We start from the raw sequence: 27346 nt of genomic DNA on the forward strand, positions 1-27346 counted from the left end.
AAAAGAACTAAAATCTAACCAAGTTGAAATCAAAAAAGCTATTAATGAGGTGCAATCGAAAATGGAGGCTCTCACTGCTAGGATAAATGAGGCAGAAGAAAGAATTAGTGATATAGAAGACCAAATGACAGAGAATAAAGAAGCTGAGCAAAAGAGGGACAAACAGCTACTGGACCACGAGGGGAGAATTCGAGAGATAAGTGACACCATAAGACGAAACAACATTAGAATAATTGGGATTCCAGAAGAAGAAGAAACAGAGAGGGGAGCAGAAGGTATATTGGAGAGAATTATTGGAGAGAATTTCCCCAACATGGCAAAGGGAACAAGCATCAAAATCCAGGAGGTTCAGAGAACCCCCCATCAAAATCAATAAGAATAGGTCCACACCCCGTCTACAAATAATAAAATTTACAAGTCTTAGTGACAAAGAGAAGATCCTGAAAGCAGCCCGGGAAAAGAAGTCTGTAATGTACAATGGTAAAAATATTAGATTGGCAGCAGACTTATCCACAGAGACCTGGCAGGCCAGAAAGAGCTGGCATGATATATTCAGAGTACTAAACGAGAAAAACATGCAGCCAAGAGTACTATATCCAGCTAGGCTATCATTGAAAATAGAAGGAGAGATTAAAAGCTTCCAGGACAAACAAAAACTGAAAGAATTTGCAAATACAAAACCAGCTCTACAGGAAATATTGAAAGGGGTCCTCTAAGCAAAGAGAGACCCTAAAAGTAGTAGATCAGAAAGGAACAGAGACAATATACAATAACAGTCACCTTACAGGCAATACAATGGCACTAAATTCATCTCTCTCAATACTTACCCTGAATGTTAATGGGTTAAATGCCCCAATCAAAAGACACAGGGTATCAGAATGGATAAAAAAACAAAACCCATCTATATGTTGCCTACAAGAAACTCATCTTAAACCCGAAGACACCTCCAGATTTAAAGTGAGGGGGTGGAAAAGAATTTACCATGCTAATGGACATCAGAAGAAAGCAGGAGTGGCAATCCTTATATCAGATCAATTAGATTTTAAGCCAAAGACTATAATAAGAGATGAGGAAGGACACTATATCGTACTCAAAGGAACTGTCCAACAAGAAGATCTAACAATTTTAAATATCTATGCCCCTAACGTGGGAGCAGCCAACTATATAAACCAATTAATAACAAAATCAAAGAAACACATCGACAATAATACAATAATCGTAGGGGACTTTAACACTCCCCTCACTGAAATGGACAGATCATCCAAGCAAAAGATCAACAAGGAAATAAAGGCCTTAAATGACACACTGGACCAGATGGACATCACAGATATATTCAGAACATTTCATCCCAAAGCAACAGAATACACATTCTTCTCTAGTGCACATGGAACATTCTCCAGAATAGACCACATTCTCGGTCCTAAATCAGGTCTCAACCATTATCAAAAGATTGGAATCATTCCCTGCATATTTTCAGACCACAATGCTCTGAGGCTAGAACTCAATCACAAGAGGAAATTTGGAAAGAACCCAAATACATGGAGACTAAACAGCATCCTTCTAAAGAATGAATGGATCAATCAGGAAATTAAAGAAGAATTGAAAAAATTCATGGAAACAAATGATAATGAAAACACAATGGTTCAAAATTTGTGGGACACAACAAAGGCAGTCCTGAGAGGAAAATATATAGCGGTACAAGCCTTTCTCAAGAAACAAGAAAGGTCTGAGGTACACAACCTAACCCTACACCTAAAGGAGCTGGAGAAAGAACAAGAAAGAAACCCTAAACCCAGCAGGAGAAGAAAAATCATAAAGATCAGAGCAGAAATCAATGAAATAGAAACCAAAAAACAATAGAACAAATCAATGAAACGAGGAGCTGGTTCTTTGAAAGAATTAATAAGATCGATAAACCCCTGGCCAGACTTATCAAAAAGAAAAGAGAAAGGACCCAAATCAATAAAATCATGAATGAAAGAGGAGAGATCACAACAAACACCAAAGAAATACAGACAATTATAAGAACATACTATGAGCAACTCTACGCCAACAAATTTGACAATCTGGAAGAAATGGATGCATTCCTAGAGACATATAAACTACCACAACTGAACCAGGAAGAAATAGAAAGCTTGAACAGACCCATAACCAGTAAGCAGATTGAAACAGTCATCAAAAATCTCCAAACAAACAAAAGCCCAGGGCCAGATGGCTTCCCGGGGGAATTCTACCAAACATTTAAAGAAGAACTAATTCCTATTCTCCTGAAACTGTTCCAAAAAACAGAAATGGAAGGAAAACTTCCAAACTCATTTTATGAGGCCAGCATCACCTTGATCCCAAAACCAGACAAGGATCCCATCAAAAAAGAGAACTACAGACCAATATCCTTGATGAACACAGATGCAAAAATTCTCGCCAAAATACTAGCCAGTAGGATTCAACAGTACATTAAAAGGATTATTCACCACGACCAAGTGGGATTTATTCCAGGGCTGCAAGGTTGGTTCAACATCCGCAAATCAATCAATGTGATACAACACATTAATAAAAGAAAGAACAAGAACCATATGATACTCTCCATAGATGCTGAAAAAGCATTTGACAAAATACAGCATCCCTTCCTGATCAAAACTCTTCAAAGTGTAGGGATAGAGGGCACATACCTCAATATTATCAAAGCCATCTATGAAAAACCCACTGCAAATATCATTCTCAATGGAGAAAAACTGAAAGCTTTTCCGCGAAGGTCAGGAACACGGCAGGGATGTCCGTTACCACCACTGCTATTCAACATAGTACTAGAAGTCCTAGCTTCAGCAATCAGACAACAAAAGGAAATTAAAGGCATCCAAATTGGCAAAGAAGAAGTCAAACCATCACTCTTCACACATGATATGATACTATACGTGGAAAACCCAAAAGACTCCACTCCAAAACTGCTAGAACTTGTACAGGAATTCAGTAAAGTGTCAGGATATAAAATCAATGCACAGAAATCAGTTGCATTTCTCTACACCAACAACAAGACAGAAGAAAGAGAAATTAAGGAGTCAATCCCATTTACAATTGCACCCAAAACTATAAGATAGGAATAAACCTAACCAAAGAGACTAAGAATCTATACACAGAAAACTATAAAGTACTCATGAAAGAAACTGAGGAAGACACAAAGAAATGGAAAAATGTTCCATGCTCCTGGATTGGAAGAATAAATATTGTGAAAATGTCTATGCTACCTAAAGCAATCTACACATTTAATGCAATTCCTATCAAAGTACCATCCATTTTTTTAAGAGAAATGGAACAAATAATCCTAAAATTTATATGGAACCAGAAAAGACCTCGAATAGCCAAAGCAATATTGAAAAAGAAAGCCAAAGTTGGTGGCATCACAATTCCGGACTTCAAGCTCTATTACAAAGCTGTCATCATCAAGACAGCATGGTACTGGCACAAAAACAGACACATAGATCAATGGAACAGAATAGAGAGCCCAGAAATAGACCCTCAACTCTATGGCCAACTCATCTTCGACAAAGCAGGAAAGAATATCCAATGGAAAAAAGACAGCCTCTTCAACAAATGGTGTTGGGAAAATTGGACAGCCACATGCAGAAAAATGAAATTGGATCATTTCCTTACACCACACACGAAAATAGACTCAAAATGGATGAAGGACCTCAATGTGAGAAAGGAATCCATCAAAATCCTTGAGGAGAACACAGGCAGCAACCTCTTTGACCTCAGCCGCAGCAACATCTTCCTAGGAACATCGCCAAAGGCAAGGGAAGCAAGGGCAAAAATGAACTATTGGGATTTTATCAAGATCAAAAGCTTTTGCACAGCAAAGGAAACAGTGAACAAAACCAAAAGACAACTGACAGAATGGGAGAAGATATTTGCAAATGACATATCAGATAAAGGGCTAGTGTCCCAAATCTATAAAGAACTTAGCAAACTCAACACCCAAAGAACAAATAATTCAATCAAGAAATGGGCAGAGGACATGAACAGACATTTCTGCAAAGAAGACATCCAGATGGCCAACAGACACATGAAAAAGTGCTCCACATCGCTCAGCATCAGGGAAATACAAATCAAAACCACAATGAGATATCACCTCACACCAGTCAGAATGGCTAAAATTAACAAGTCAGGAAATGACAGATGCTGGCGAGGATGCGGAGAAAGGGGAACCCTCCTACACCGTTGGTGGGAATGCAAGCTGGTGCAACCACTCTGGAAAACAGCATGGAGGTTCCTCAAAATGTTGAAAATAGAACTACCGTATGACCCAGCAATTGCACTGCTGGGTATTTACCCTAAAGATACAAACGTAGTGATCCAAAGGGGCACGTGCACCCGAATGTTTATAGCAGCAATGTCTACAATAGCCAAACTATGGAAAGAACCTAGATGTCCATCAACAGACGAATGGATAAAGAAGATGTGGTATATATACACAATGGAATACTATGCAGCCATCAAAAGAAATGAAATCTTGCCATTTGCGACGACGTGGATGGAACGAGAGGGTATCATGCTTAGCGAAATAAGTCAATCGGAGAAAGACAACTATCATATGATCTCCCTGATATGAGGGAGAGGAGATGCAACATGGGGGGTTAAGGGGGTAGGAGAAGAGTAAATGAAACAAGATGGGATTGGGAGGGAGACAAACCATAAGTGACTCTTAATCTCACAAAACAAACTGAGGGTTAATGGGGGGAGGGGAGTTGGGGGGGTGGGATTATGGACATTGGGGAGGGTATGTGCTATGGTGAGTGCTGTGAAGTGTGTAAACCTGGTGATTCACAGACCTGTACCCCTGGGGATAAAAATATGTTTATAAAAAATAAAATTTAAAAAAATGCATTTATGCTGTTTTTTATATTTGCCTATGTCGTTACCTTTACTCATGCTCTTTATTTCTTTATGTGGATGCAAACTACTATCTGGGTCCTTTCCTTCAGCTTGAAGGGCTTTTTTTTCTGTAGGGCAGGTGTGCTATTGGCTAATTCTCCTGGTGTTTGTTCACTTGCAAATCTATTACTCTGCTCCTTCCAGAACTCTTGGCTGGCAGTCTTATTCTTTAAGCACTTTGAGTAAGTCATCCTGCTGCCTCTGGCCTTCAAGGTTTCTGATGAGAAGGAAGCTGTTAATCTTCTTGAGGAGCCCTGGCCCATGAAGAGTGACTCCTTCCTGCTTTTAAGATTCTCTGTGTTTGACTGTTTGATTATGGTGTGTCTTGGCATGGATTTCTAAATTTATTCTACTTGGAATTTGTTGAGCTTCTTGACTATGGAAATTTTTCTGATCATGTTTGGAAAGGTTTGGCCCCTTCTGTCTTCAGATATTCTTTTGGACCCCTTTACTCTCCCTTATCCCTTTCTGAGACTCCTGTTAGGCAAATGTTGGCTTGCTTGATGACGTCCCACAGGCCTCTGAGGATTTGTTCTTTTTTCTTCATCCTGTTTCTTTCTGTTCTTCAGATTGGATAATTCGTGTTGATTTATCTTTCCGTTCAGTGGTTTCTTATTCTCCCTGCTCAGATCAGCTGTTGTACTCCTTGAGGGAATTTTACAGTTTGGCTGTTAAATTTTACAACTCCAGAATTTCTATTTGGTTCTTTTAAAACGTTTTTATCTCTTTATTGATATTCTCTATTTGGTTAGACTTCCGTTTCATACTTTCTTTGGTTCTTCAGGCATGGTTCCTTAAGTTCTTTGTACATATTAAAAATAGCCAATTTAAAGTTTTTGTCTAGTTAGTCCAATGTCTGGGCTGCCTCCAGATATTTTTTTATTAATTGCTTTCTTCCCTGTGCATAGGTCATAGTATCATGTTTTCTTGCATGTCTCCTATTTTTTGTTGAAAACTGGACATTTAAAATTCTATAACGTGGGGCACCTGGTTGGCTCAGTTGGTTGAATGTCCAACTCTTGGTTTCATGATCTCAGGGTCCTGGGATTGAGCCCCACATTGGCCTCTTTGCTCAATGGAGAGCCTACTTCTCCCTCTTCCTCTGCCTGCTGCTCCCCCTACTTGAGCTCTGTGTGTATGTGTGTGTGTGTGTGTGTGTGTGTGAAATAAAGAAATAAAATCTTTTTTAAAAATTTCATAATGTGACAACTCTAGAAATTAGATTCTCTCCTCTGCTCAAGGTTTCTTAGTGACTTTAATGAGTGACTTCTTTAGTTTGTATTCTATGTTGTACAGGACCACTGAAGTCTCTGCTCGTGGTCAGGTAACGCTTGGCTAGAGATCTCCTTGAATGCCCTATGTGGAACTGCTGAACCTCCCTGTCTTTGCCTGGAGGCTCTGTGTGCACGTTGGGGCACATCTTCAGCACAGGGCCTGGGAGCGGACAGCTCGGCCTCAGCCCTCACTTTCTTCTCCTGCAGAGCCTCCAGAGCAGCTGGAGGGTAGAGCTTCAGGCCTTTTCAGCTATTTCCTGAGCAGATGCCCAGCTCAGTAGGAGTGGCCTTCTAGATTCCCAGGAAGTTTTAGAAACTTTGCAGAATTTTCACAGACATCTCATTCCCCAACTTTTCCTTTTAGGCTTTTTGGTTGATGTATTATTTACCCCAGCTATTACCCACTACCTCAGGCAGCTGTGGAGTGACTGTAATTGTTTTCAAGAAATGTCTCCCAGGGAAGAGGCTTTTTACACTGAGTAAATTATGAGTCCAGTGAAATACAGATAGTTTGTAAGTGGCAGTTTCCAGTGAACCACCTGCTAGGTCAAAGGAGGACAATTTTTTGAGAATGAGGCTTTGAAAGATCTTGAGCCCATTCTGTTCTCTCTGGGCTTTAGTTTTTAAGGCCGCTGCAGAACCAGAGAGCAGGGGGTGGGACGAAGGCATAGTTAAAACATCATGAATACCCATGTTGCTGTTCTTGCTAAAGATTCAGCATTTTTTTCTTGAATAGATACTCCTTGCATTGCTGCAAGCCTTTGATTAATTTCCAGAGTTCTGAAAAAGTGGATTTTGACAGTTTTTGCTAGCTTTCTTGTTTTTTTATGGAGGAGAGAATTTTCAGTTCCCTATATCACCAGTTTTGCTGACTCTAATTCATAAATATTTAGTGCTGTCTTCTATAATGTGTTTTTTTTTCCCTCAAAGATATGCATATTAAATTTAAAAAAAAAAAACTTTAAACTGGGGTTGCAGGAGACCATGTGGAGCAGTCGCTGAGTGAGGGGCTGCTGGACAGAAGGGCTGGAGGGCTTACCGGGCATCAGCCCCAGAGGGGTCAGGAACTCTACCAAACAGTCCCTGTTGCTTTGTGTCTCCCAGGTTACGGCTGCCAGGGGCTCAGTTCTGCTCACATGGATGGGACAGAGACCCGGCAGCGTCGGCCAGAGGAGCTGGTTCTGCCACACACCCTCAGTCCTGGAAGACTCCCTGCAGCCTCAGAAGATGGACCTCTGAGTGTGCCTGAGAGCCAAAGGGCAGTCTCTAAACCACTGGGGACTGAGCTCAGCAGGGAGACTGCCTTATCCATTGGCCTTCAGGTGATAGTCCCCTTCGTGTTTGCTGGACTGGGACTCTCCGGGGCTGGTGTACTTTTGAACTATTTCCAGGTAAGAGGGAACTAAACGGTAATAGTGCTGTTGGTGGCATTGTTGAGTGTCATCCCTAAAGTTGAGTCCAGCTTGAGGGACAAGGGGTAGGGCCTTCTCTTCTCCAATACCATTTTTCTACAAATTTCACAGGATTCTTTTAGTTACTGGTAATGGAGACTAAATTTAACCCAGGTTAAGCTTAAAAGAGACAATTTATTAGCCCCTATAATTGGAATATCTAAAGGGTCATGCCGCTTTTCTAACAGCACACGGGAGAAGAATGAGGCACAAACAAGTCAGCTGTAAGAGAGAGGGAGCAGGGGATGATAGCTGGAAGGGCTGTCATCCCAAACAACTCCTCAGTCCCTCATTTATTAGATACATGATAGCAACAAAGGAGAAGAAAAGGTTATACAATAGCCATATGTCTAGTAGGTAAACAAGAAGGAATGTGAGTCATATATGATGGTCACAAGTCTTAGGGGTAAAGGAGGTAAACAAGAAGAGGAGTAAGGTGTGTCTGGTCCGGGATTACCTTAACAGCAGGCTTTCTCTGAGGCAGGGGCGACAACAAAAAAGGGAAGCAGGCAACGTTCCACCCTGAGCAAGCCTGGCATCCCCAGCTGCTCGGCTTCAAGGACATGTATCATCCCCTCCACCAGAGGCCGGCTGCTAGTACATGTTTTTCTCAAGGTCATCTTTAAGCATGCTTGCGTCACCAGTACAACTCCTCATTAGTTAAAGTTATATTTTAAGCAGTATATTATTCTGTCCCTCTGTAACTGAGGGATAGTTACAGAGTTATATTTTAACCTCTGCATGATCCAGGTGCTTAAGTGATATCATTATGCTGGCTTTTTCTCTGTCACTCAACTATGTTTTATTTTCAGGCAGAATTCTGTACCTAGAGGTAAGGATGGCCCTTGGCAGTTAATCCTTGGTATATGTGTTATTAGAAAAAAGACAGACCTCTTTGTCAATGTCCACATCAGTCTCTGAACATTGATTCTGATGTCCGGTGTCCACTTCCTGGTCCAGTCACTGTTCCCTGAGGGAGGACATTCTCTGCTTGGCTAGCCTGACTCTCGAGTATTAATAACTCTTTAAGGGAGGCAGGGCCCTTTGATTTGCAACCCTACTGGAATGCCACATAGTGGGGAACTGGGAGTCACCCATCAGACAAAAAAGTTACCAATGTCCTATGCCTTGCTTGTTTTGCTACTATCAGAGCCCTTTGTCAGTCCTCCCTGAAAAAGCATAATCCCAAAGAATATTCTAAGTAACGCCTGGTCAGATCTCTCCTATCAGCAGAGAACAAGGATCATCTAGAGTGGGGCAGGCTGGGAGAAGCAGGGCTGCCCTGTCTGACAGCTCCCAGCCTGTGCCTCACTCAGCACTCCAGGGGCTCTGCGAAGGGGTGGTGGTGGTGGAGGGGTCTCTGTGTCTGGGAACTTGGGCCCTGCCCCTCACTCATTTGAGTCCCAATTCTGCCATGTAGCTGTAAGGCTGGTGGTTTAAAATTATTTTTACCAACACGAAAATCAGATTTCATGTAAAAGTCTGAATTTCTATTTTCTCTTGAAAACCTGGCAACTCTTAACAACGTTGGATCCATATTCTCTTAGGGCCGCAGTCAGTGGTTGCTGACCCCTCCAGGTGGCCGTATTCTCTGGTTTGCCACAGTGCCCACCACTCCCTCTTATGACCCCATCCTACTTCACTCCATGATCTACCTGGCCCTGCCCCAGTCTGGGGTTCTCAAAGACCCTTCCAATACCCAGCTGTCTAGTTTTTCGTAACATCACAACACCAGTGACCAGCTCCACTCCAAAGATCCACCTAGAACTTGTCAGGCCCCAGGATGAGCTTCTCTTAACTTGGAGTCCCTATCTCAGTCAGATTCAGCCCCATTCCCCATGTTTTGTCTCTCTCTGACCTCCAGACCCCTCAGCTCTCTCCTTTCTCCCAGTGACCTGGTGCCCTCTGGCCCTACATCTTTCTTTAATCCATGGTCAGTTAGCATTGCCATAACCTCTGGAGCACCTCAGTGCCTGGCTTCCAGAACCTGATTTCCTCTCCACCCCACTCCTGCCTCCTGCCACTGCCTCGTCACTGCCTTCCTTACTTTGGGTCCTCCTCCCTACAGTCCATGCTCTATACCAGTGATATTCAGAGTCTGTCGTATCCAGGGTACCTGCCAATGTGATGTCACTGAGCGTGTATCCCACACACTCAAATGCATGCACACTTCACACATACGTATTTATAGAGCCGTTCATAGACATCAGCTGCCTGTACATACACACATTGGCTCTACAGACACACACACACACACACACACATAAATTTATAAATTACATAGGGAGAAAAAAAAAATTACATAGGGAGAGGCAGTATCATAGTGAATTGAACTGCTTAAGAGCCCAGACTCTGAAGCTACTCTATCTGGATTTGAGTCCAACCTTTGTTGCTTACACAAGTTGCTCTTTGTTCCCTGTTTGCTCTTCTGTAAATTAGAGTTGACCCCACAAGGTTGTTGAGAGGACTGTGAAGTGCTGGTCACAGTGCCAGGCATTAGAAAGTACCTAGTGAAAGTTAACTGCTGTTGCTGCTATTGTCACTGATAATCTGTCTCCTGCAGTTCTGGGCCAGTTTCCAAGAACTTACATAAAATTTGCAACTCAAGAGGATAAAGATTAGGCAGAAATATCCATTCTGGAGTTTCTTTCACGTATTCATTAGACCCACATGAGGGTCATGGCACAGCTGCCATGTCAGGGGGACCTCCATGATGCAGATCTGAATTTTAAAATCCGTGTTGATTAACTGTGGAATAAAATACAGACTCCACAAACTGGTATCCAGGCATCCTTGGTTTGTTCCCCTTGGCTGAATCAGTTAGGATGGTTTCAGCCACAAATATCAGAAAGCGCACCTAGAATTGATTAAATAAGAAGGAAATATGTCATGTCCCAAAATGGAATTTCCAAGATAGGGTAATTCTGGGTTTGGGAAGTGTTATCATCACCAGCCAACGATGCCTCCAAGGAACCAGGGCCTTTCCAAGTTCCTGCCAGATAGCATCCAAAGTTGGCTTTGTCCTACAGCCAGCCACATCACATTCAGAGGGAGAAGAATGGGTTATGTGTTCTGGTTCCTCCTTCTTAAGCACAGGGAACGGTTCCTAGGCACTCCCAACAGAATTCCCCAACTTCTTATTGACAGATTTGAGGCACATCCCACTTTGGCACCAAAAATTGGCAAAGGGAATGGAATGGCCTTGATTGGTTTGGTCTGCTTGAAGTGAGGAGAAGTGTAGGTCCCTTGCCCTGTGGGGAGGAAGATGGGTTCCTGTGTACAATTGGATTCTGTGGGGAAGGCTGGAAAGGAGCAGTGGTGCCACGCTGGCTCAGGGCGGCTGAGACTCCAGTCCTGCAGCTCTGTGGTGCTGGCTTTAGTCTCAGCTGCATGGTAGCCTCCAGCCTCACTGAGACTGTCCCCTTCCTGTGCCTGCCCTCCCACCAACCCCAGGTGAAAAGGCCTCCCATCATCCTTCCTGCCCTGTTTCACATAGGCAGTCTTTCATGGAGCCTTTTCGGAGGTGCCAGCCCCCCTGACATTTCACCTTTACAGACTATGGGATATTTGCCATTTCCTTTTATCTTGTCCATTAATCTGGTGTCTCCTTGGTTTGAATGTAAACTCCCTAAGAATAGAGGCTACACCTTTTTTTAAAAAATTTTCTTTTTGTAGAAAAAGTAAAATATCCTTGTGGTTCAGGGTTCAAAAGTTTCACCAGTGTGAGACTAGGCTCCCCAGTCTACACAGAGGGAACCAGTGGGCCCCAGTTGGCTATGTTTTCTCCTAAAGAGGAACAAGTATCTATATCTGTTCATCTGCTTCTGTATATTTTTCTCTTTTTTCAAGTTTTAGCATATGCAGACTATTGAGTATCTTGCTTTTTTCTCTGTACAGTATGTATAGTATTCTCTGTACAGTATATTCACTACAAAATATATTCCCTTTACAATATTCTTTGTAGGTATATTAAGAGTTTACTTTTTTAAATGGTTATTTAGTGTTCCATTATACAAATATACCAGAATTTATTTAGCCATTTCCCTTCTGATGTACTTTTCAATTTAATTTAATAGTTTGCTAGGGCTGCCATAACAGAGTACCACAGACTAGGTGGCTGAAATGTCAGAGACTTCTTTTCTCACAATTCTGGAGACTGGAAGTTCAAAATCAAGGTGCCCTCAGGGTTGGTTTCTCTCAAGGCCCCTCTCCTTAGTGTGCAGATGGCCACCTTCTCCCTGTGACCTCACATGGTCATCCCTCTATGCATGTCTGCATTCAAATTGTCCTTTCCTTGTAAGGACACCAGTCATATTGGATTAAGACCCACCCTTATGACCTCATTTTAATTTAATACCTTTTTAAAGGCCCAATTTGTTGGCACCAAATGCAGTGATATTCTGAAGTATGGGCTGCGGCGGGGAGGGGGGGGAATGTTTAGAACTTCAGTTTGGGGGAGGGGACACTACTCCGCTCATAACAACAACTTAAAATGGTATTACTAACAAAAGCTGCAGTGAATCATCTTGACATTTCCTACACACCTGAGTAAATGAGTAGGATAAATTGTTGCAAGTAGAAGTTGCTGGGTCAAAAGGTGCATGCATTTGTGACTTGGACAGATAGCCCCAAATCACTTGCCCTGGGTGTGGCACCCGATCAACAAAACTAGAAGCTGGTTCTCTGAAAGAATTAATAAGATCAATAAACCTTTGGCCAGACTTATCTAAAAGAAGAGGGAAAGGACCCAAATCAATAGAATCATGAATGAAAGGGAAGAGATCATGACTAACACCAAGGAAATAGAAGCAGTCATCAGAAATTATTACCAGTAACTATATGCCAACAAATTAAGCAACATGGAAGAAATGGATGCCTTCCTGAAAACTTACAAGCTACCAAGACAATCTGAATAGACCAGTAACCAGCAAGGAAATTGAAACAGTAATCAAAAACCTCCCAAAACATGAGTCCAGGGCCAGATGGTTTCCCAGGGGAATTCTACCAAATACTTAAAGAAGAAATTATATCTATTCTATTAAAGCTCTTCCAAAAAATAGAGATGGAAGGAAAAGTTCCAAACTCATTCTGTGAGGCCAACATTACTGTAAGTCCCAGACCAGGCAAAGACCCCATCAAAAAGGAGAATTTCAGACCAATAGCCCTGATGAATATGGATGCAAAAATTCTCACAAAAATACTAAGCAGTAGGATCCAACAGTACATTAAAAGGATTATTCACCACAACCAAGTGGGATTTATTCCTAGGGTACAAGTTTCAAAATCCACAAATCAATCAACGTGATAGAGCACATTAATAAAAGAAAAGGCAAGAACCATATGATATTCTTAATTGATGCAGAAAAAGCATTTGACAAAATACAGCATCTTTTAAAACTCTTCAGAGTATAGGGATACAGGGAACATTGCTCAGTATTCCTTCACCACCAAAAGAAAAATCCCTGTTTCCCAGCACTTGGCAACATGGTTTATTATCAAATCCTTTGATCTTTAATAATCCGATAGATGGAAAATTGCATTACATTGTACACTGTCTTAGTTTCTATTACTATGTAACACATCATCGTGAAATCTAGCAGCTTAAAATGGCACTCACGTATTACCTTATGGGTGCTGTGGCCAAGAATCCAGGGTAATGGAATTCCTGCTGCCAGGCCTCTCAGGAGGCAGCAGTCGAGATTCTAGACCATGGCCATGGCATCTTCCCAATGCGCTCACACAGTTGCGGGAGGGTTTTAGCTCCTGGCAGATTGTTGGATGCAGGGTCTCAGTTCCTCGCTGCCTGTCACCCATAGGCCGCCTTTAGTACTTTCCCTTCTGGACGTGTCCCACATGGCAGTTTCATCAAAGCATGTGGTCCAAGAAGGAAACAGTCTGTTAGCAAGTCACACGAACCATTGCCTTTTGTAACCTCACCACAGAAGAACTTTTCTTCTTTTGGCTTGAAGCAAGTCACTGAGTTCAGCCTATGTTCAAGAGGGGATTACACCGAGTGTCAGTACAGAAGGTATTGGGGGCCATTGTTGAGGTCCCTTGTGGTGTAATTTGCATTTTTTACATTAACAAGTAAAGTTGAATATCTTTGGATATTTGCTTCTCTTCTCTGCCCATATTTGTATGGAGTGGTTATCCTTTTTCTTATTGATACCTAAGGGTTCTTTATAGGTAGGGAAATTGGCTCTTTGTGATATGGATTGTAAATATGTTTCTTATTTTTCTGTTTCTCTTTTGACTTTGCTTTTGGCCCTGCATACGCACACACACACACACACACACACACACATAATATAATAAAATTTATATTTATATGTGTATGTGTATATATATATATATATATATTATGTAGTAAAGTATATATACTTTATATGCATATTTTATGTAGACTAGTACTCTTTCTTTTAAGGCTCCAAGCCCGTCTTCTCCTTAGAAACAGAAGCTCTCATATAGCTCTCCAGCCCCCTGGGTGCCCACACAGGCCAGCATATATTACAGGGTTTGGGAATGTATTCATATGAAGAGGAGAAAAACCCATTCTTTGTGATGAGTCTGATCTCTTTGCATTACATATAGCAGAAATTCAAACTGGTGGTCTGCAGAGTGGTCAGGAACCTTGGGCTCTGTGGAAGTGGGTGGGGGTAAAGAGGAGGGAGTGTCTGGCAGGGATCCTGCCTTAGCCAAGAAAGCCAGGAGGGCAAGGGGCTAATGGGAGGGGAGAAGCAAGAGGGTGGAGAGTTCTGTGAGTGAAGGGATTCAAGCCTGGATTGAGTATCACAGGGGCTGAGGCCAGCCTGTTGCCTCCCCCTGGTGAGGGAAGATTCCCATCCTAGGGTTATGGGGTGGCTGAACATGCGGCACCCAGCCCTAGACTGTTGAGAAATACTGCAGGTTATTAATCACATGTACTCCTAGTCTGAGAGGGGGAGTGGGTGCTGTGCAGGGCTCTCAGGAGGGAGTGCTTGGGAGCAGAGAAAAGCTGCAGAGGCTGTGGGAAGCCCTGCGTGGTATTAAAATGGTGGGGGAGCCCCTGGCTTCTACAGGAGGGCGTGACTGGCATGTTCACAGGGACCTGGCAGGGAAGTAGATAAAGCCCACTATGCGAAGATAAGAAGGAACCATCCCTTTGATTAGAAGGCCTGCGAGAACAGCAGGGTGGGACTTGTGGTTAGGCTACTCGGGACCTTCCCTCTTTGTGCTAGGTCACAGCAGCACATAGTGCTGCTAGTTTGAGGCCTCACACCACATTGACCCTGTGATGCCTTGACACCAGCTTAAACCCTGGTGGTGACTGGGACTTCTAAGGAGTGGGCAAAGTGCCTCCCAAGCAAGTGAAGTGGCCCCTTGACCTGAAGGGAGAGGGCCCCATGGGGATCTTATAGGGGCTCCCTGTTGCAGCCAATAATGGCAGTGCTTTTATTGGGCCTGTGTTGTGGGTACAGGGAGCATGTCTCCCCAGGAGCAGGAATCCATATTAGAATCAGTGCCAGGTTAATCAACCTCCCATCCCCCACTGGGGGCTCATCTGATACCTTGTAGCTTAAATAGGAGTTGTTGGAGAAGAACAGTGAGCCTTTCAATCCCACTGGCTGCTCAGGGTCTGCAGGGGAGGTGGGAGTTTATTGAACCCTTCCTGTGGAGCCAGAATTGTGTATCTTGCGTATCCAGGATGGCCTGGCCATGGTCTGTAAGTTGGAACAACAAGGAGGACAAGGGGGTCCCAGTGACGCCTTGATTGTGGCCTTACTACCTATGGAGACAGCTGTGACTGACTTTGACTTGTATTTGGGGTGTCTCTGAGGCAAGAGTGCCCCAAGTTCTTCCTTATCCTGAAAGGGACAACTCAGGCAGTGCCTCTGGAGTTGGTGAGGGGTGCAGATGGGGACATTTGCTAGCCAGGGCATCCAGTGTTAAATGGCATTCTAAAGTTTGGCCACTTTTGCTGACTGTTGGGTGGGTTGTGTCCTTTATTAGAGACATAAACATTCCACTGAGCTCTGTCATGTAGTACAGTGGTCACACCACCCATAAAGTATACAGACTACATTGCTGTTCACTCAGCTGGTGGTGTGGGGGCTCCCTGCACAGCCAAGGGGACCAGGGGAGGGGCGACCTCCTCTGGTGTGGGTGGCATTTGGCAAGGAACAGCAGGGGAGACCTCTTCCTTGAGGTGGCACATGCCAGGGGGACCAGATTTGACTCTATCCTGCATTGAGGAAGCTATGCTTCCCAAGGCTCAATGGGCAGCTGGGTATGGAGGGTCACAGGCCAGGGTGTGTGAAAGCCTCTCTTTCCGGGATAGCCCAGTGTGTGGCCAGCAGTTGCCTTTTGGTTGGTGTATAGTGTAGGCAAGGAAGGTATTTTCTTACATCTGAAGGCCTTGAGCACTGTGTGTCCATATGGATATATGGTCCAGAGACCAGGAAGCATAAGAGGAGGTTGTTAAAGCTTTTTCAGTGAAGAGGTATTTGAAGGCACTGATGGCAATGCCTGTTGACTTTATTTATTTTTTTTTTAAAGATTTTATTTATTTATCAGGGAAAGATAGAGCACAGAGGGAGAGGGAGAAGTGGATTCCCCACTGAGCAGAGAGCCTGATGCGGGGCTTTATCCCAGGACCCCAAGATCATGACCTGAGCCGAAGGCAGATGCTTAACCGACTGAGCCAGCCAGGGACCCCATGCCTGTTGACTTTAATTTGGGCAGATTCTAGGGCCTTTTGTTGGAGGTATCCATTCAAGGTAGGCTTCTTTGCAAGAGAGCATAAATGGGTATGAGTAAAATGTGTAGATGAGCACTGTGTTGCCTCTGGAATCCAAAAAGGGCTAAAAGATTTTGGGCTGGTATTACCAGTGTGTGTGCTGAGAGATCAGTAGCTGTTTTCTGACAGTGTCAAGGATGGAGTTGCTCTGGGTTTACCAAAATAATTTTCATGAATTTGCCAGGGTGGCTGGCTTTGCCCTACCTGTGGAACCATGGCCCACCTTCTCTTTGTGAGCTCCTTTCTGAATATTCGGATATCCTTAATGAATGTGTCACATGAGCCTCTCTGGAGGAAGACATCATAATGTGATGTCAGACCTGTGCTCCTTGAGAAAGGCACAAGCAGTAAGACATTGTCTGCAAAGATTGTGCATGGCAGAGCTGGCAAGATACCCTGTGAGTAGCCTGGAAAAGTCTACTGTGTCCATTCAGAGTTGAAGGTCAGCTGCACATAAGAGGTTGTTGAAATAGGCACTAAATAGAACACATTAGCCAGATCTATAATAGCAAAATACTGGTTGTTGATTGGGTGGGGTCAGTAATCTCAGTAACATTGGGTGGGGACCTCAGAGGATGGAACCAGAGCATTAAGATTGTGGTCATGCACTCTGAGGCACCTTATATTCTTTCCAGCTTTAAAAACAGGCCAGATTAGACCTGAAAGAAGCAGTGGGGGTAATCACTCCTTCGCCAAGTAGGTCTTGTATGATCAATTTCAATCCTTGAAGACCCTGTTTTAGCTTACACTGGACTGTGTTAACTGTTTTAGCTCCATAAATGAGGGGGAGGTTGTTCATGAGATCTTATTTTGGCTATTTAATTGATAAATCAGACTAGGTGCAGGAGTGTCATAGAGCTCTTGCCAGATACAGACTGCCCCCCCCAAAGGTACCTCCTACTGGGATATGGCCAGTTGGCAGTAGTTCTTGACTTGGTGATGAGAGGAGGTGGCTGTGCCCAGGAGAGACAGTGAGTAGAACACAGAGCAGGCTATCACACAAGCTGGCCAGGAGTTCACAGCTCCGTCCCAGGCAGCCCTGATCATGTCAGCAGATACTTAGCAAAGAGCAGCTGTTGAAAGCTGACCAGGGTTGGGTTGTCCTACTCCTGATGCCAACTGTTGGAATCACCTCCTTCTGACTCCAGTGGTGATGGAGGGGTTCCACCATACATTATGGAGATGGCCCAAACACACGATGACCTCAACACTGAACAAAGGAAATCCTCAAGTTTATCAGTCACACGTACTCACAACCTGGGGGAGGAGTACACTGCCTACCACCCAGAGACACACAGGGTTGCACTGGGGAGCAGAGTGAACTGCCAGGAGCTCCAGGAGGCAGTCTTTGTAGTAACAGTAGAAGGAGGTGCCCCTGGTTCCCATGGGAAGGTGTGGGCTGGCAGGAACTAAAACCCCCTGCTCAGGGATAAGCAGGAACTGTGCCTGGTCCCTTTGATAAGGATGGTTGCTTGATTAGAGGACCTTGTCTGTTGGAGCAGAGTGGGGAAGAGAAGTTGCAGTTAGATCATTTGAGGCCCTCCTGGTTTCACCAGATGTCAAGACAGCAAATCTTCATTAATTTTAGGCCTTACAGCACTCAACCTATAGAAGGCTGATGGGGTTTCTTTTTCTCTTTTTGATTCTATGATTCTAATTATTTGTTCATTTGTTCACTCATTCATGCCATGCCCACGTGTGTGTGTGTGTGTGTGAGAGAGAGAGAGAGAGAGAGAGAAATAGACAGACAGAGCAGCACTGTCCTGGATGCTCTGGAGGAGCCAACAACCAGGCCCCACTCTCACAGCATCACAGCCAAGCAGGGAAGGAAAGACAGCAGATGCATAAGTCAGTGTTGGACAGCAGAAAGGGGTATGAAGACAACAGGCCAGCTGTGCCTCAGACTCAGAGGGCAAGGCAAGAGGAGGCCTGAGGACTAGAGGCTAGAGTGAGGCCTGAGTGACACAAGGGAGTTGCCTGGGGAGATCATGCCTGAGATTAGTTGGCCCCAGGTGGGAGGGCGTGCTCTGGATCTATGTTTTCACCTGTGTGTGGGTTCTGCCAGCCTCAGCAGAAGCAGGAAATATAGGAGAACCCCTCCTGTTATTGAAATGTAATTGGCTTGATCTCTGAGACCTTAACAAGATGGGAAGAATTCAGGTCTTTTAAGCATGACCATTGGGTTCAGAACCAGCCCGGGCTCAAGGTGACCATGAAAGGAATAGGAGGCCATTTGGAAGGTGTGCTGCTGGGAAGATAACCAGTTCCAGCTGAAGAAACAGAAAGGAAAGCTAAGAATGGTGGTGTGCATTCTAAAACCCTCTGCCCACCCTCTGCAGGCCCTCCTAATTGTGCTACAAAGACACAACCCCTAAAAATTGAGGGTATTGGAATGGGTGAGGGATTCATGCTGTAGGCCTGGGGATCCTGATTCATTGATCCATGCCTGGGTCTGAGTTGCAGGTTTCAGGTCGTTCTGATGGCAGAATAGACTGAAAACCATTGATGGTGTCCCACCCCTCATGATTAGAAGTTAGAGGCCCAAACGGGCAGGGACTTGTTCAGGGTCACCCAGGAAACCACCTGATGTTTAACCTGGATTCTACCCCACGGCCTAGCATAGCCCCAGAATCTAGCTCAAGCTCTTTGAGATTTTCTACTGTGCTACTGAGCTATTTTTAAAATCACAGTCTTGATTTTCTGGATTGTGACCTAATAAACCAGGTTGACAGATTTTGTTCTCAAATAGCACAGGAAAGTGTTTCGTGTAATGACATCTTTTGTTTATTTTTGGTGACAGTTTATGTTTTGATGATTATGAAAGCAAGTGATCACAATAGAATGTACAGAAAATTATACAGTAAAAGACACTTTTTAAAAAGATTTTATTTATTACTTGACAGAGACACAGCGAGAGAGGGAACACAAGCAGGGGAAGTGGGAGAGGGAGAAGCAGGCTTCCCACTGTCACTTTTAACTCTACCATTCAGAAGCAGTCACTTTTAGCATCTTGATGTATATCCTTCTGAACTTTCACTGCTTGTGTTCACTGCTATGTGTGTTTATGTTAATTTCTCATTTGCTTTTTTAAAAAGAAATGAGAAACATTTTCATAATGATTAAGAACTGCATAATCAGAAATCTCTTTCTCTGTGAAATTATACAAATGATTGTCTATTTCCATATCTTCTGTACTGATGAGAGTGGTTCAAGGGCCCACTGTTTATAAGTATACATTGTATTATGATGTTTGACCAAATTCAAAAGTATAAAGAAATCATAATAAAGTGACCACTTGTCGGGGGTCCCTGCAGCTCAGTGCCATGGGAGCAGTGTGATCAGTGTCCAGAGACACCAGATGAGCTCCGAGCTGTTCTGTTGTAAACCAGCTAACTTCTACAGATCCTTTCTCAAAAACATGCCATTTCTCTCTGCCTTCTGCTGGTTCAGACTCTTGTTGGAACACAGGGATCCAAACCACAGATGGCAGGCAGCAGCAGATGGGAGACGGGCAAGGAGTGGACCACAGGGAGGGCGGTGGAGGCAGTCGGCAATGGGAGTCAGGATCTTAGTCCTGCCTCTGGTACTGACATGTGTGATAATCTTCAGCAAACTCTCTAGGGCCTTCAATTTCCTTTTTTTTTTTTTTTTTTAATTTAAATTCAGTTAGCCAACATATTAGTTTTTGATGTAGTGTTCAGTGATTCACTTGTTGCCTATAAAACCCAGTGCTCATCACAACACATGCCCTCCTTAATGCTCACCACCCAACTACCCCATGCCTCCATCCCCTCCCCTCCAGCAATCCTCAGTTTGTTCCCAGAGTCAAGAGTTCTCATGGTTTATCTACCTCTCTGATTTCTTCCCATTCAATTTTCCATCCCTTCACCTATGATCCTCTGCGCTATTTCATATGTTCCACATATGAATGAAAGCATATAATAATTGTCTTTCTCTGCTTGACTTACTTCACTTAGCGTTATACCTCCAGTTTCATCCGTGTCGAGGTAAATGATAGGTATTCATCCTTTCTGATGGCTGAGTCATATTCCACTGTAGATATGAACAAGATCTTCTTTATCCATTAGTCTGTTGAAAGGCATCTCAGCTCTTTCCAGTTTGTCTATTGTGGACATCGCTGCTATGAACATTGGGGTGTATATGGCCCTTCTTTTCACTGCATCTGTATCTTTGGGGTAAATACCCAGTAGTGCAATTGCCGGGTCATAGGGAAGCTCTATTTTTAACTTCTTGAGGAACCTCCACACTGTTTTCCAGAATGGCTGCACCAGCTTGCATTCCCACCAAAGTGTAAGAGGGTTCCCCTTTCTCGCATCCTCAGCAACACCTGTCACTTCCTGGATTGCTAATTTTAGCCATTCTGACTGGTGTGAGGTAGCATTTCATTGTGATGTTGATTTGTATTTCCCTGATGGCAAGTGATGGGAAGCATTTTGTCATGTGCCTGTTGGGCCTTTGATTTCTCATTTGCAAAAACAGAAGGTTGTACTTCCTGGGGAACATCCTAGGGATACTTTGTGAGTCTGGTGGTGGACTGAACGTGAAATGATTCAGCACAAAAGGGCATTGAGAAGCACAGATGGCTATACAAGGGAGTGAAGCTCTTTCATTCATTCATTTATTCATTCATTTATAGGCCTTGGTGCTGTGTGTGGTTGGTTTGCCCCCATCTCTGCTCCCATTCCTCGGGTTTCCTTCAGAGCACTTGTCACAGGTCATAATTACATTTTCAATTTTAGGATTGGTTGCCGTAGTAGAAGGCTCTAAGCGTGTGTCTTTCAGCTAACAGATGCACCATGACATTTAGACCATGAGTCTGGCAAATATTGGGTGCTCAGTACTAATATGGGGAGTAAATGAATGAATGCTTTCCCCTCCTCTGAAGATTGCAACAGTGAGTCAGCCAGACTCCATCTTGAGGGGAGTGCACTCCAGGATGGGAGAGTCGATGTGTGTGCATTTCATGTTCCCACCTGGCAAGTATGGGCTTGCCTTCAGAGGGGTTCAGAAAAAGAGCTTGGGAATCCTGGGAAAGATGTCAGGCTCTATCCAGGAAACTGGGATGGCCTCAAAGACGAGGAGGCACTCAGTTGGCCCCGAGGTTTGGCAGGAGTTCAGTCTGAGCAATGTGAACCTGCAGAAAGAGTGGTGTGAACATAGGCACGGCCCACGTGAGGGTCCATGAGAAGTTCCTTCTAGGCCGTGCAGTATATGACTATGTTCTAGAAAGAGAGAGGCCTCAAATGGATGCTCCCCACCCCAGATTGTGAGGGACCTTGAATGTGTGGCCGTAAAATCTCAACTTTCTCAGGTAATGAGCTGACAGCTCTTGAGGATATTTGGGCAAGCGGGTGACTTGGAGATGTAATATAAAATGTGAATGTGAAAAACATGCATTATTTCTGGTGGACAGATGGGTTAGGAGGTACTAAGGGCCCTGCTGAAGGTGGTGTCCATGAGCTGGAGAGGAGGGGACGGGCATGGCAGAGACATGGGGATGAGCAGATTGGATGTGGGGTTGAGGTGGTTGTGGGATGGGGGATTGGAGTGGGTTTTGGGTTTCTGACAGAACCATTCACTGAGGCAGGAGACTTGGGAGAGGGGTTGGAAGGGATGGTCATGGAGGACTGATTCAGTTACACGGGAGTTACACGGAGTCTGCGAACTCAGGGAAGCTTGGTAATTACTAGTTTATCTGAGATGAGAAAAATAGAGTGGGGACGAGGCTCCCCAGATGTCCCTGTTACCTACTACCATGCCGCACACCACACCCAAATTTAGTGGCTTGTTGCAAGCCAGTCATTCAGTTAGATCATGAATCTGCAGTTTGGGTAGAGCTTTGTGAGAATGGATGTCTGGTCTGCTGCTGTGTCTGCTGCGGTGGCTTGCTGTGTGTTGTGTGCAACGCAGGCTAGCTCACTATGTGACATGACAGTTGCTGCTGGCTGTCACCTGGAATTACAGTGGGAATACCCATAGGGGGCCTCTCCATGTGATCACTTGGGCTCCTCACAGTATGATGTCTGGGTTACAAGCATGAGCATTTCAAGAGATGGGAAGCAGAGACTCAGTCTCTCAGAAACCAGACTGGCTTGGTTTCTTTTCACAAATCAAAGGGAGGAATGCCTGAGAAGGTTAGAGTTCATTGTCACTGGCTCCAAGGAAAGGCTTAAAAATACCTGTTGAATGAATGAGTAAATGAACTGTGTGAGGACAGATGCAGAGAGAGGAATATCTGGGGCTTGAGGGAGACAGTTGTCGGAGGACTTTAGCTGGAGTTGGTGAGGAGGTGGATGGGCTGGAGGAAGTCAGTAGGATCTAGATTGGTGAGGACCATGAACTGCAGGCTAATGGGATGGGATCTGAGAATGGGATAGACTATTCAACACAGAGGAACTAGCTAAATTGCCTGAGAGGAACAGGATCAGAAGTTGAAGCCCAGATCAAGGGCCTGGTACAGGTGAAGTCTTCCCGGGTCAGTAGGTGAGTGTACTTCTGACTTCAGGCTTCTTTTGACTGTGGCCTTGACCTTTATTCCAGCCAGCCCTCAGGCCTGCCATTCCACCCCTGGTACGTGGGGAATGCACAGGGCACCCCCAACAATAGACTCTCTGGCAGTCAGAGGTGATGTCTCAATGAATTCTCTAGGTTGGGACAGTCAGGGTACAGGGAGTGGGGGCTGCTTTTAAAGCATGTTTATAAGCCTTCTGGTCCCTTGAGAGAGAACAGTACTGTGCTTCCTTTGTGAACACAGCTTCTTCATATGGCCATGAGCCTTTCAACTCTGAAGTCAAGGTGAATGTAGGACATGGCTTCTTTCTTGGGTATCTGCAGCCCTCTTGACTTTGAGGAATGAACTCCTCAGGGGCCTGTAGGAGTGGGTCCTTTATGCTGAGATTTCTCCAGGCCCTTGTCTTCCGAAAGTAGAAGCAGCCTGGGGTGTGTGTGCAGAGGCGGGCAGGATTCTTTGTAGCCCTCACCAAGGCCAGGTCTCGTGCAGCTCTATCTCCCTGGATCTAGCCCCAGCCAGCATTGGCTGGATGCTCTCAAGGTCACTGAGAGAGGCTGTGAGTCTCCTCGTGACAGTCCAGTTGAGGGAGGTCCCGGCTGGCACAGCAGCCACTCTGAGGAGAGCCTGATCTGCGGGGAGTGGACGGACAGGAGGAGCTTGCCAAGGCCCCAAATGAGGCTCTGAGTCACATTGGCCTTTGTTCCTTGCTTGCTCTCGCCCTTGGCCGAGGGGCTGTAGGGAGCCTTTGAACAGCTCGGGACACTGGCAACATTACCTGTGTGGACCTCTTAGGAAACGTATCCTGTTGTGTGCAAGGAGGACAGAGGACAGACCTGGACTTCTTGCTCCTGCACATGTAGTTCACGGCTTGACCATGGTGGTCACCCAGCTGAATCTGGAGTTTCGCTTCCAGGGCAAGAAGCTGCGAGGCTTCAGCTGTGAGCTCACCCGCTCCCCCCACGGGGTCTGGCCTGAGACTATCTTCACTATCATTTGCCAGATCGTGGTGCCCATTCTCCTCTCGGGCGTGGGCATGTTGACAGCCGGCCTGGTGATGAACACCATCCAAGTGCGTACTGGGCATACGAGTGCCAGCGTGGGGCCCTGGGTGGAGGGAGAGGGGAATCAGGCTCTCTGGGCATCACAGATAGGACAGGGTGGAGGACAGCAGAGGCCCTGAGTGGGGTGCAGCCCTGAGCCTGGCCCAATGCCCGGGAGTCGCGGGCTCAGTGGTGCCAGCTGGAGATTCCTCCAGGGACTCCAGGTCCGAGTTCCATAGAAGCTTCTGATGACTCCCTCCAAGATCAGCCCACACATGTTAGCCTGGGGAATTCAAACCATTTTCCTTCCAAGGGATGCAGGTTCATCAGGCAGGGCCTGGAGGGGCTCAGATCCTCTGCCATTCACTCACTACCTGAGGGAATTAATTAAGCTTCCCCTGCATCAGCCTCCCCATCTACAGACAGGGTAAATGAATGCACGTATGTCACAGGATTGTGGGGATGGGCGGCCAAGTATGCCTTATGTTGTGGCCCTGAGGGTAATGGGGCTGTTCCCTCCAGCCCCCAGAATCTCTATCCAGAGCCTGGGCTGGGGTCCGAGCAAGCACAGGGAGGTAGTGGTCTCTCTTGGGTACTAGCATTTGTGGGAGGCCCTCGGGTGAGCACATACTCTAGCACTCACTTCTCCTGGTGTGTTTATGCCCTGGGATTGGCTCAGGTAATGCTGTTTGAATCACTGAGGGTTTGCTTTGTCTGCCTAAACATTTTTATAGAGTTAGTCTGATTTTAGACAATATATGTAAGTAAAGAAGAGAGGGTGCCCATAATCTCTGTCAGTATTTTGGTGTGTATCCATCAAGAACGTATGGGATCATACTAAATGATGATATGCTTTTTAGTCAGTGATATTAAGTTTAAATTTAGTTTTGCAGCCCATGGGGACATCCCAGCTAGTGTGTGTCTTTCTCAGTTGGACCCAGCATCTCCTTCCCGATGGCTGTCTCCCAGTCTCCGGATGAGGCTCGTGATGTCTCCCAGCTGGCCTCCACTTGCATGGCTCAGCAGCGGCACACTCAGCCCTCGTGGGTCCAGGACAGTCCGTTGTGTACTGGCCAGTACCATTAGAAAGCATTCACTTGGGGGGCTTGCAGCCTATATACCTATCTCTCCCACCTCAGAGCTTCACCCCTCGAGCTGCTACAGTAGTGTCTCGCACCTTCCCTAAGACCCTCCTGGGGATACTGTGGAGAAAGACTCAGTCCTGGGTCTCTCCTTTTTGACCTTCCATGACTTCTCACGGAGCATGGGTTTCAGCCCTACACCACATTGCATGGCCCTTAATTGCCACAGGCTGGGAGAATATTGATCAATGGGTTGGGGGGATCTTGGAAGAGTCCAGAAGATTCAGTGGCATGTGGGGGGAAGACAGGCTTGGGATTGTGCCTGATCATCAGAAGTGGTGGTACAGAAGGCCAGTCCAGGGTGAAGTCCAGCCAGAGGACAGAACACCTTTCTGGACCTCTGTGTTAAGGTGCCAACTGGGAGACTAGCATGCAGTAAAAGGTGTGTCTTGGGAAGCAGGCCCAGAACATGCAGGGGGAAGGCTGTCTGCAAATCCAAGGCCTTGAGCCCTCCAGCTTTGGGAGACCCAGCAGCTGGGAAAAACTGGAAACATCCCTAGAAGATACGCCTTGTTCCTTCTTCCCACTTTGCAAACATGCAGTGCCTCCCGGGTACAGTGGAGTTCAAGGGCACTCAGCTTTCCATGGCTCCTACATGTGCACCAGCACCTCCCTGCTCATCGCCACTCAGTGGTTCAGGAGGCAGCCTTGCCAGCACCGTTTCACAGGGTAGTCCCGCAACACAGGAGGGTGACCTGGCTCCAGCTATTTCCAGGCTGCTGCATGAAAGGGCCTCAGGGCTTATGAGCCTACAGCAAGGATGACCACCTGCAGGTGTGCCCTGGGGATGTCCCTGGCACAGTGGGCTGCTCCTAAGGGCACTGGCCAGATGCTGGTTTTATCTCCTCTAGATTTGGGGCCAGGGATCTGGGTTCTCTGTTTATGGGGTCTGAGTTCAGTCTGTCATTGGGCCCAGGGATTGAGGCCCACTAAGTGGCCAGAGTATCAGTTCTTTTTCTTTTTCTTTTTTTTAATTATCTTTTTGTTACACAAGAAAAGTATAAATATCTCTCTTTTTTACAAAATAAATATCGCAGTTGAGGTTAAGCCCTCAATCTCAGTTTATTTGTGGAGGAAGCCTCAATAGAGGTCATGTGTGTCCTTCAGACCTTATGGGAGCGCACCCAGGGGCAATGACAGTGGTTTTCATTGTTAGAGTGTATGCGGTCTTTCTGCACTGAATCAGATGTGAAGCAGAACGGATGTAGCCGTGTGCAGAGTAGGTTAGATGAATTCATTCCTTCGTCTCGTTCTTCATTTATTCACTCTACATGTTTTGTTGAATTCTGTATCAGCTGCTCTTGGGCCCTGGAGGTGCAGTGGTGAGCAGAAACAGACCTGTCCTCGCCTTCCTGGTGGCTGTAGTCCAGCAAGATGAGGCAGGTGCTTATCTGATCCTCCCACAAACACGTGTCCAGGAGCGGAGGCAGTGAGCAGACATTTGCCTATGAAGAAAGAGGAACGACTCATTCTTCCTAGAGGGATCAAAGAATCTATAGTTAGCAGGACAGCAGGAGTTGGACCTTAAAGGATACCCTAACAGCTTCTAGGATGGTGTGAGAGACAGCAGTCATTCCAAGCAAAGGGATCATTGTGTGCAGAGATATAGTTGAGTGACTAGGCATTTGCAAGGAGTGAGGAGTGGCACGCGGCCATGGTCAGGGTGCTGGACAGACAGCGAGGGGACCGGTTTGCACTGCTTGAGTTGTATGCTGAATACCAAGGAGTTGTGTGGGTGTTGGTGAGCCTTCTATGGCAGGATATGCTGAGAGAAGGGGTTTATTTTTACTCTTGAGTCGGTGGGTACCCGGTTTTGTGTGTCAGCGAAAAAGAAAGTGCTTGGGAGCAGACAGCTTGCTGGGAGGTAGAAGGAGGCTTGGAGTATAGAAAGTCAGTCTCAGGGGAGACCAGAGGCCAGGGAGGAGGGTCCTTCCAGAAACTGGATGGCAGACTGACCTCTCTGGATGGGATGTGGTGCACTGATAGGACAGCTGCACAGGGGACTGGGGCTGGATGCTTCTGGAAGTCCGAGAGCTACAGAGGCTGCCGACAGACCATGGGAGCCCCTCCTTGCCTGGGGACACAGTCCTCTTCTGAACTTTCAGGAGAGAGCAGACTCCTCACTCCATCAGAGCTGGGAATGGATTCTGAATGTCCCAGCTTTGAAGTTAAGGTGAAAGGAGAAAGGGAGCCATCAGCCAT

General features: G+C 45.5%; 1 protein-coding gene across 6 annotated transcripts in view; it reads left to right on the forward strand.

Moving 5' to 3' along the window:
* Positions 1-27346, forward strand: part of LOC111159153 (solute carrier family 41 member 3) — an 86673-nt gene that overhangs the window by 10518 nt on the left and 48809 nt on the right. For 5 of the 6 annotated variants that reach the window (XM_022521587.1, XM_022521584.1, XM_022521589.1 and 2 more), the window contains one exon: positions 7308-7594. In XM_022521587.1, coding sequence (XP_022377295.1) covers positions 7340-7594 — 255 coding nt within the window. In that variant the 5' untranslated portion in view covers positions 7308-7339. Of the gene's footprint in view, positions 1-7307; positions 7595-23836; positions 24032-27346 lie in introns of those variants that run through there. The other variant, XM_022521588.1, reaches the window with a different exon arrangement.

The sequence above is a fragment of the Enhydra lutris genome, unplaced genomic scaffold, assembly GCF_002288905.1.
Source record: "Enhydra lutris kenyoni isolate GAN:26980312 unplaced genomic scaffold, ASM228890v2 scaffoldscaffold66, whole genome shotgun sequence".
Classification (NCBI taxonomy): Eukaryota; Metazoa; Chordata; class Mammalia; order Carnivora; family Mustelidae; genus Enhydra; species Enhydra lutris.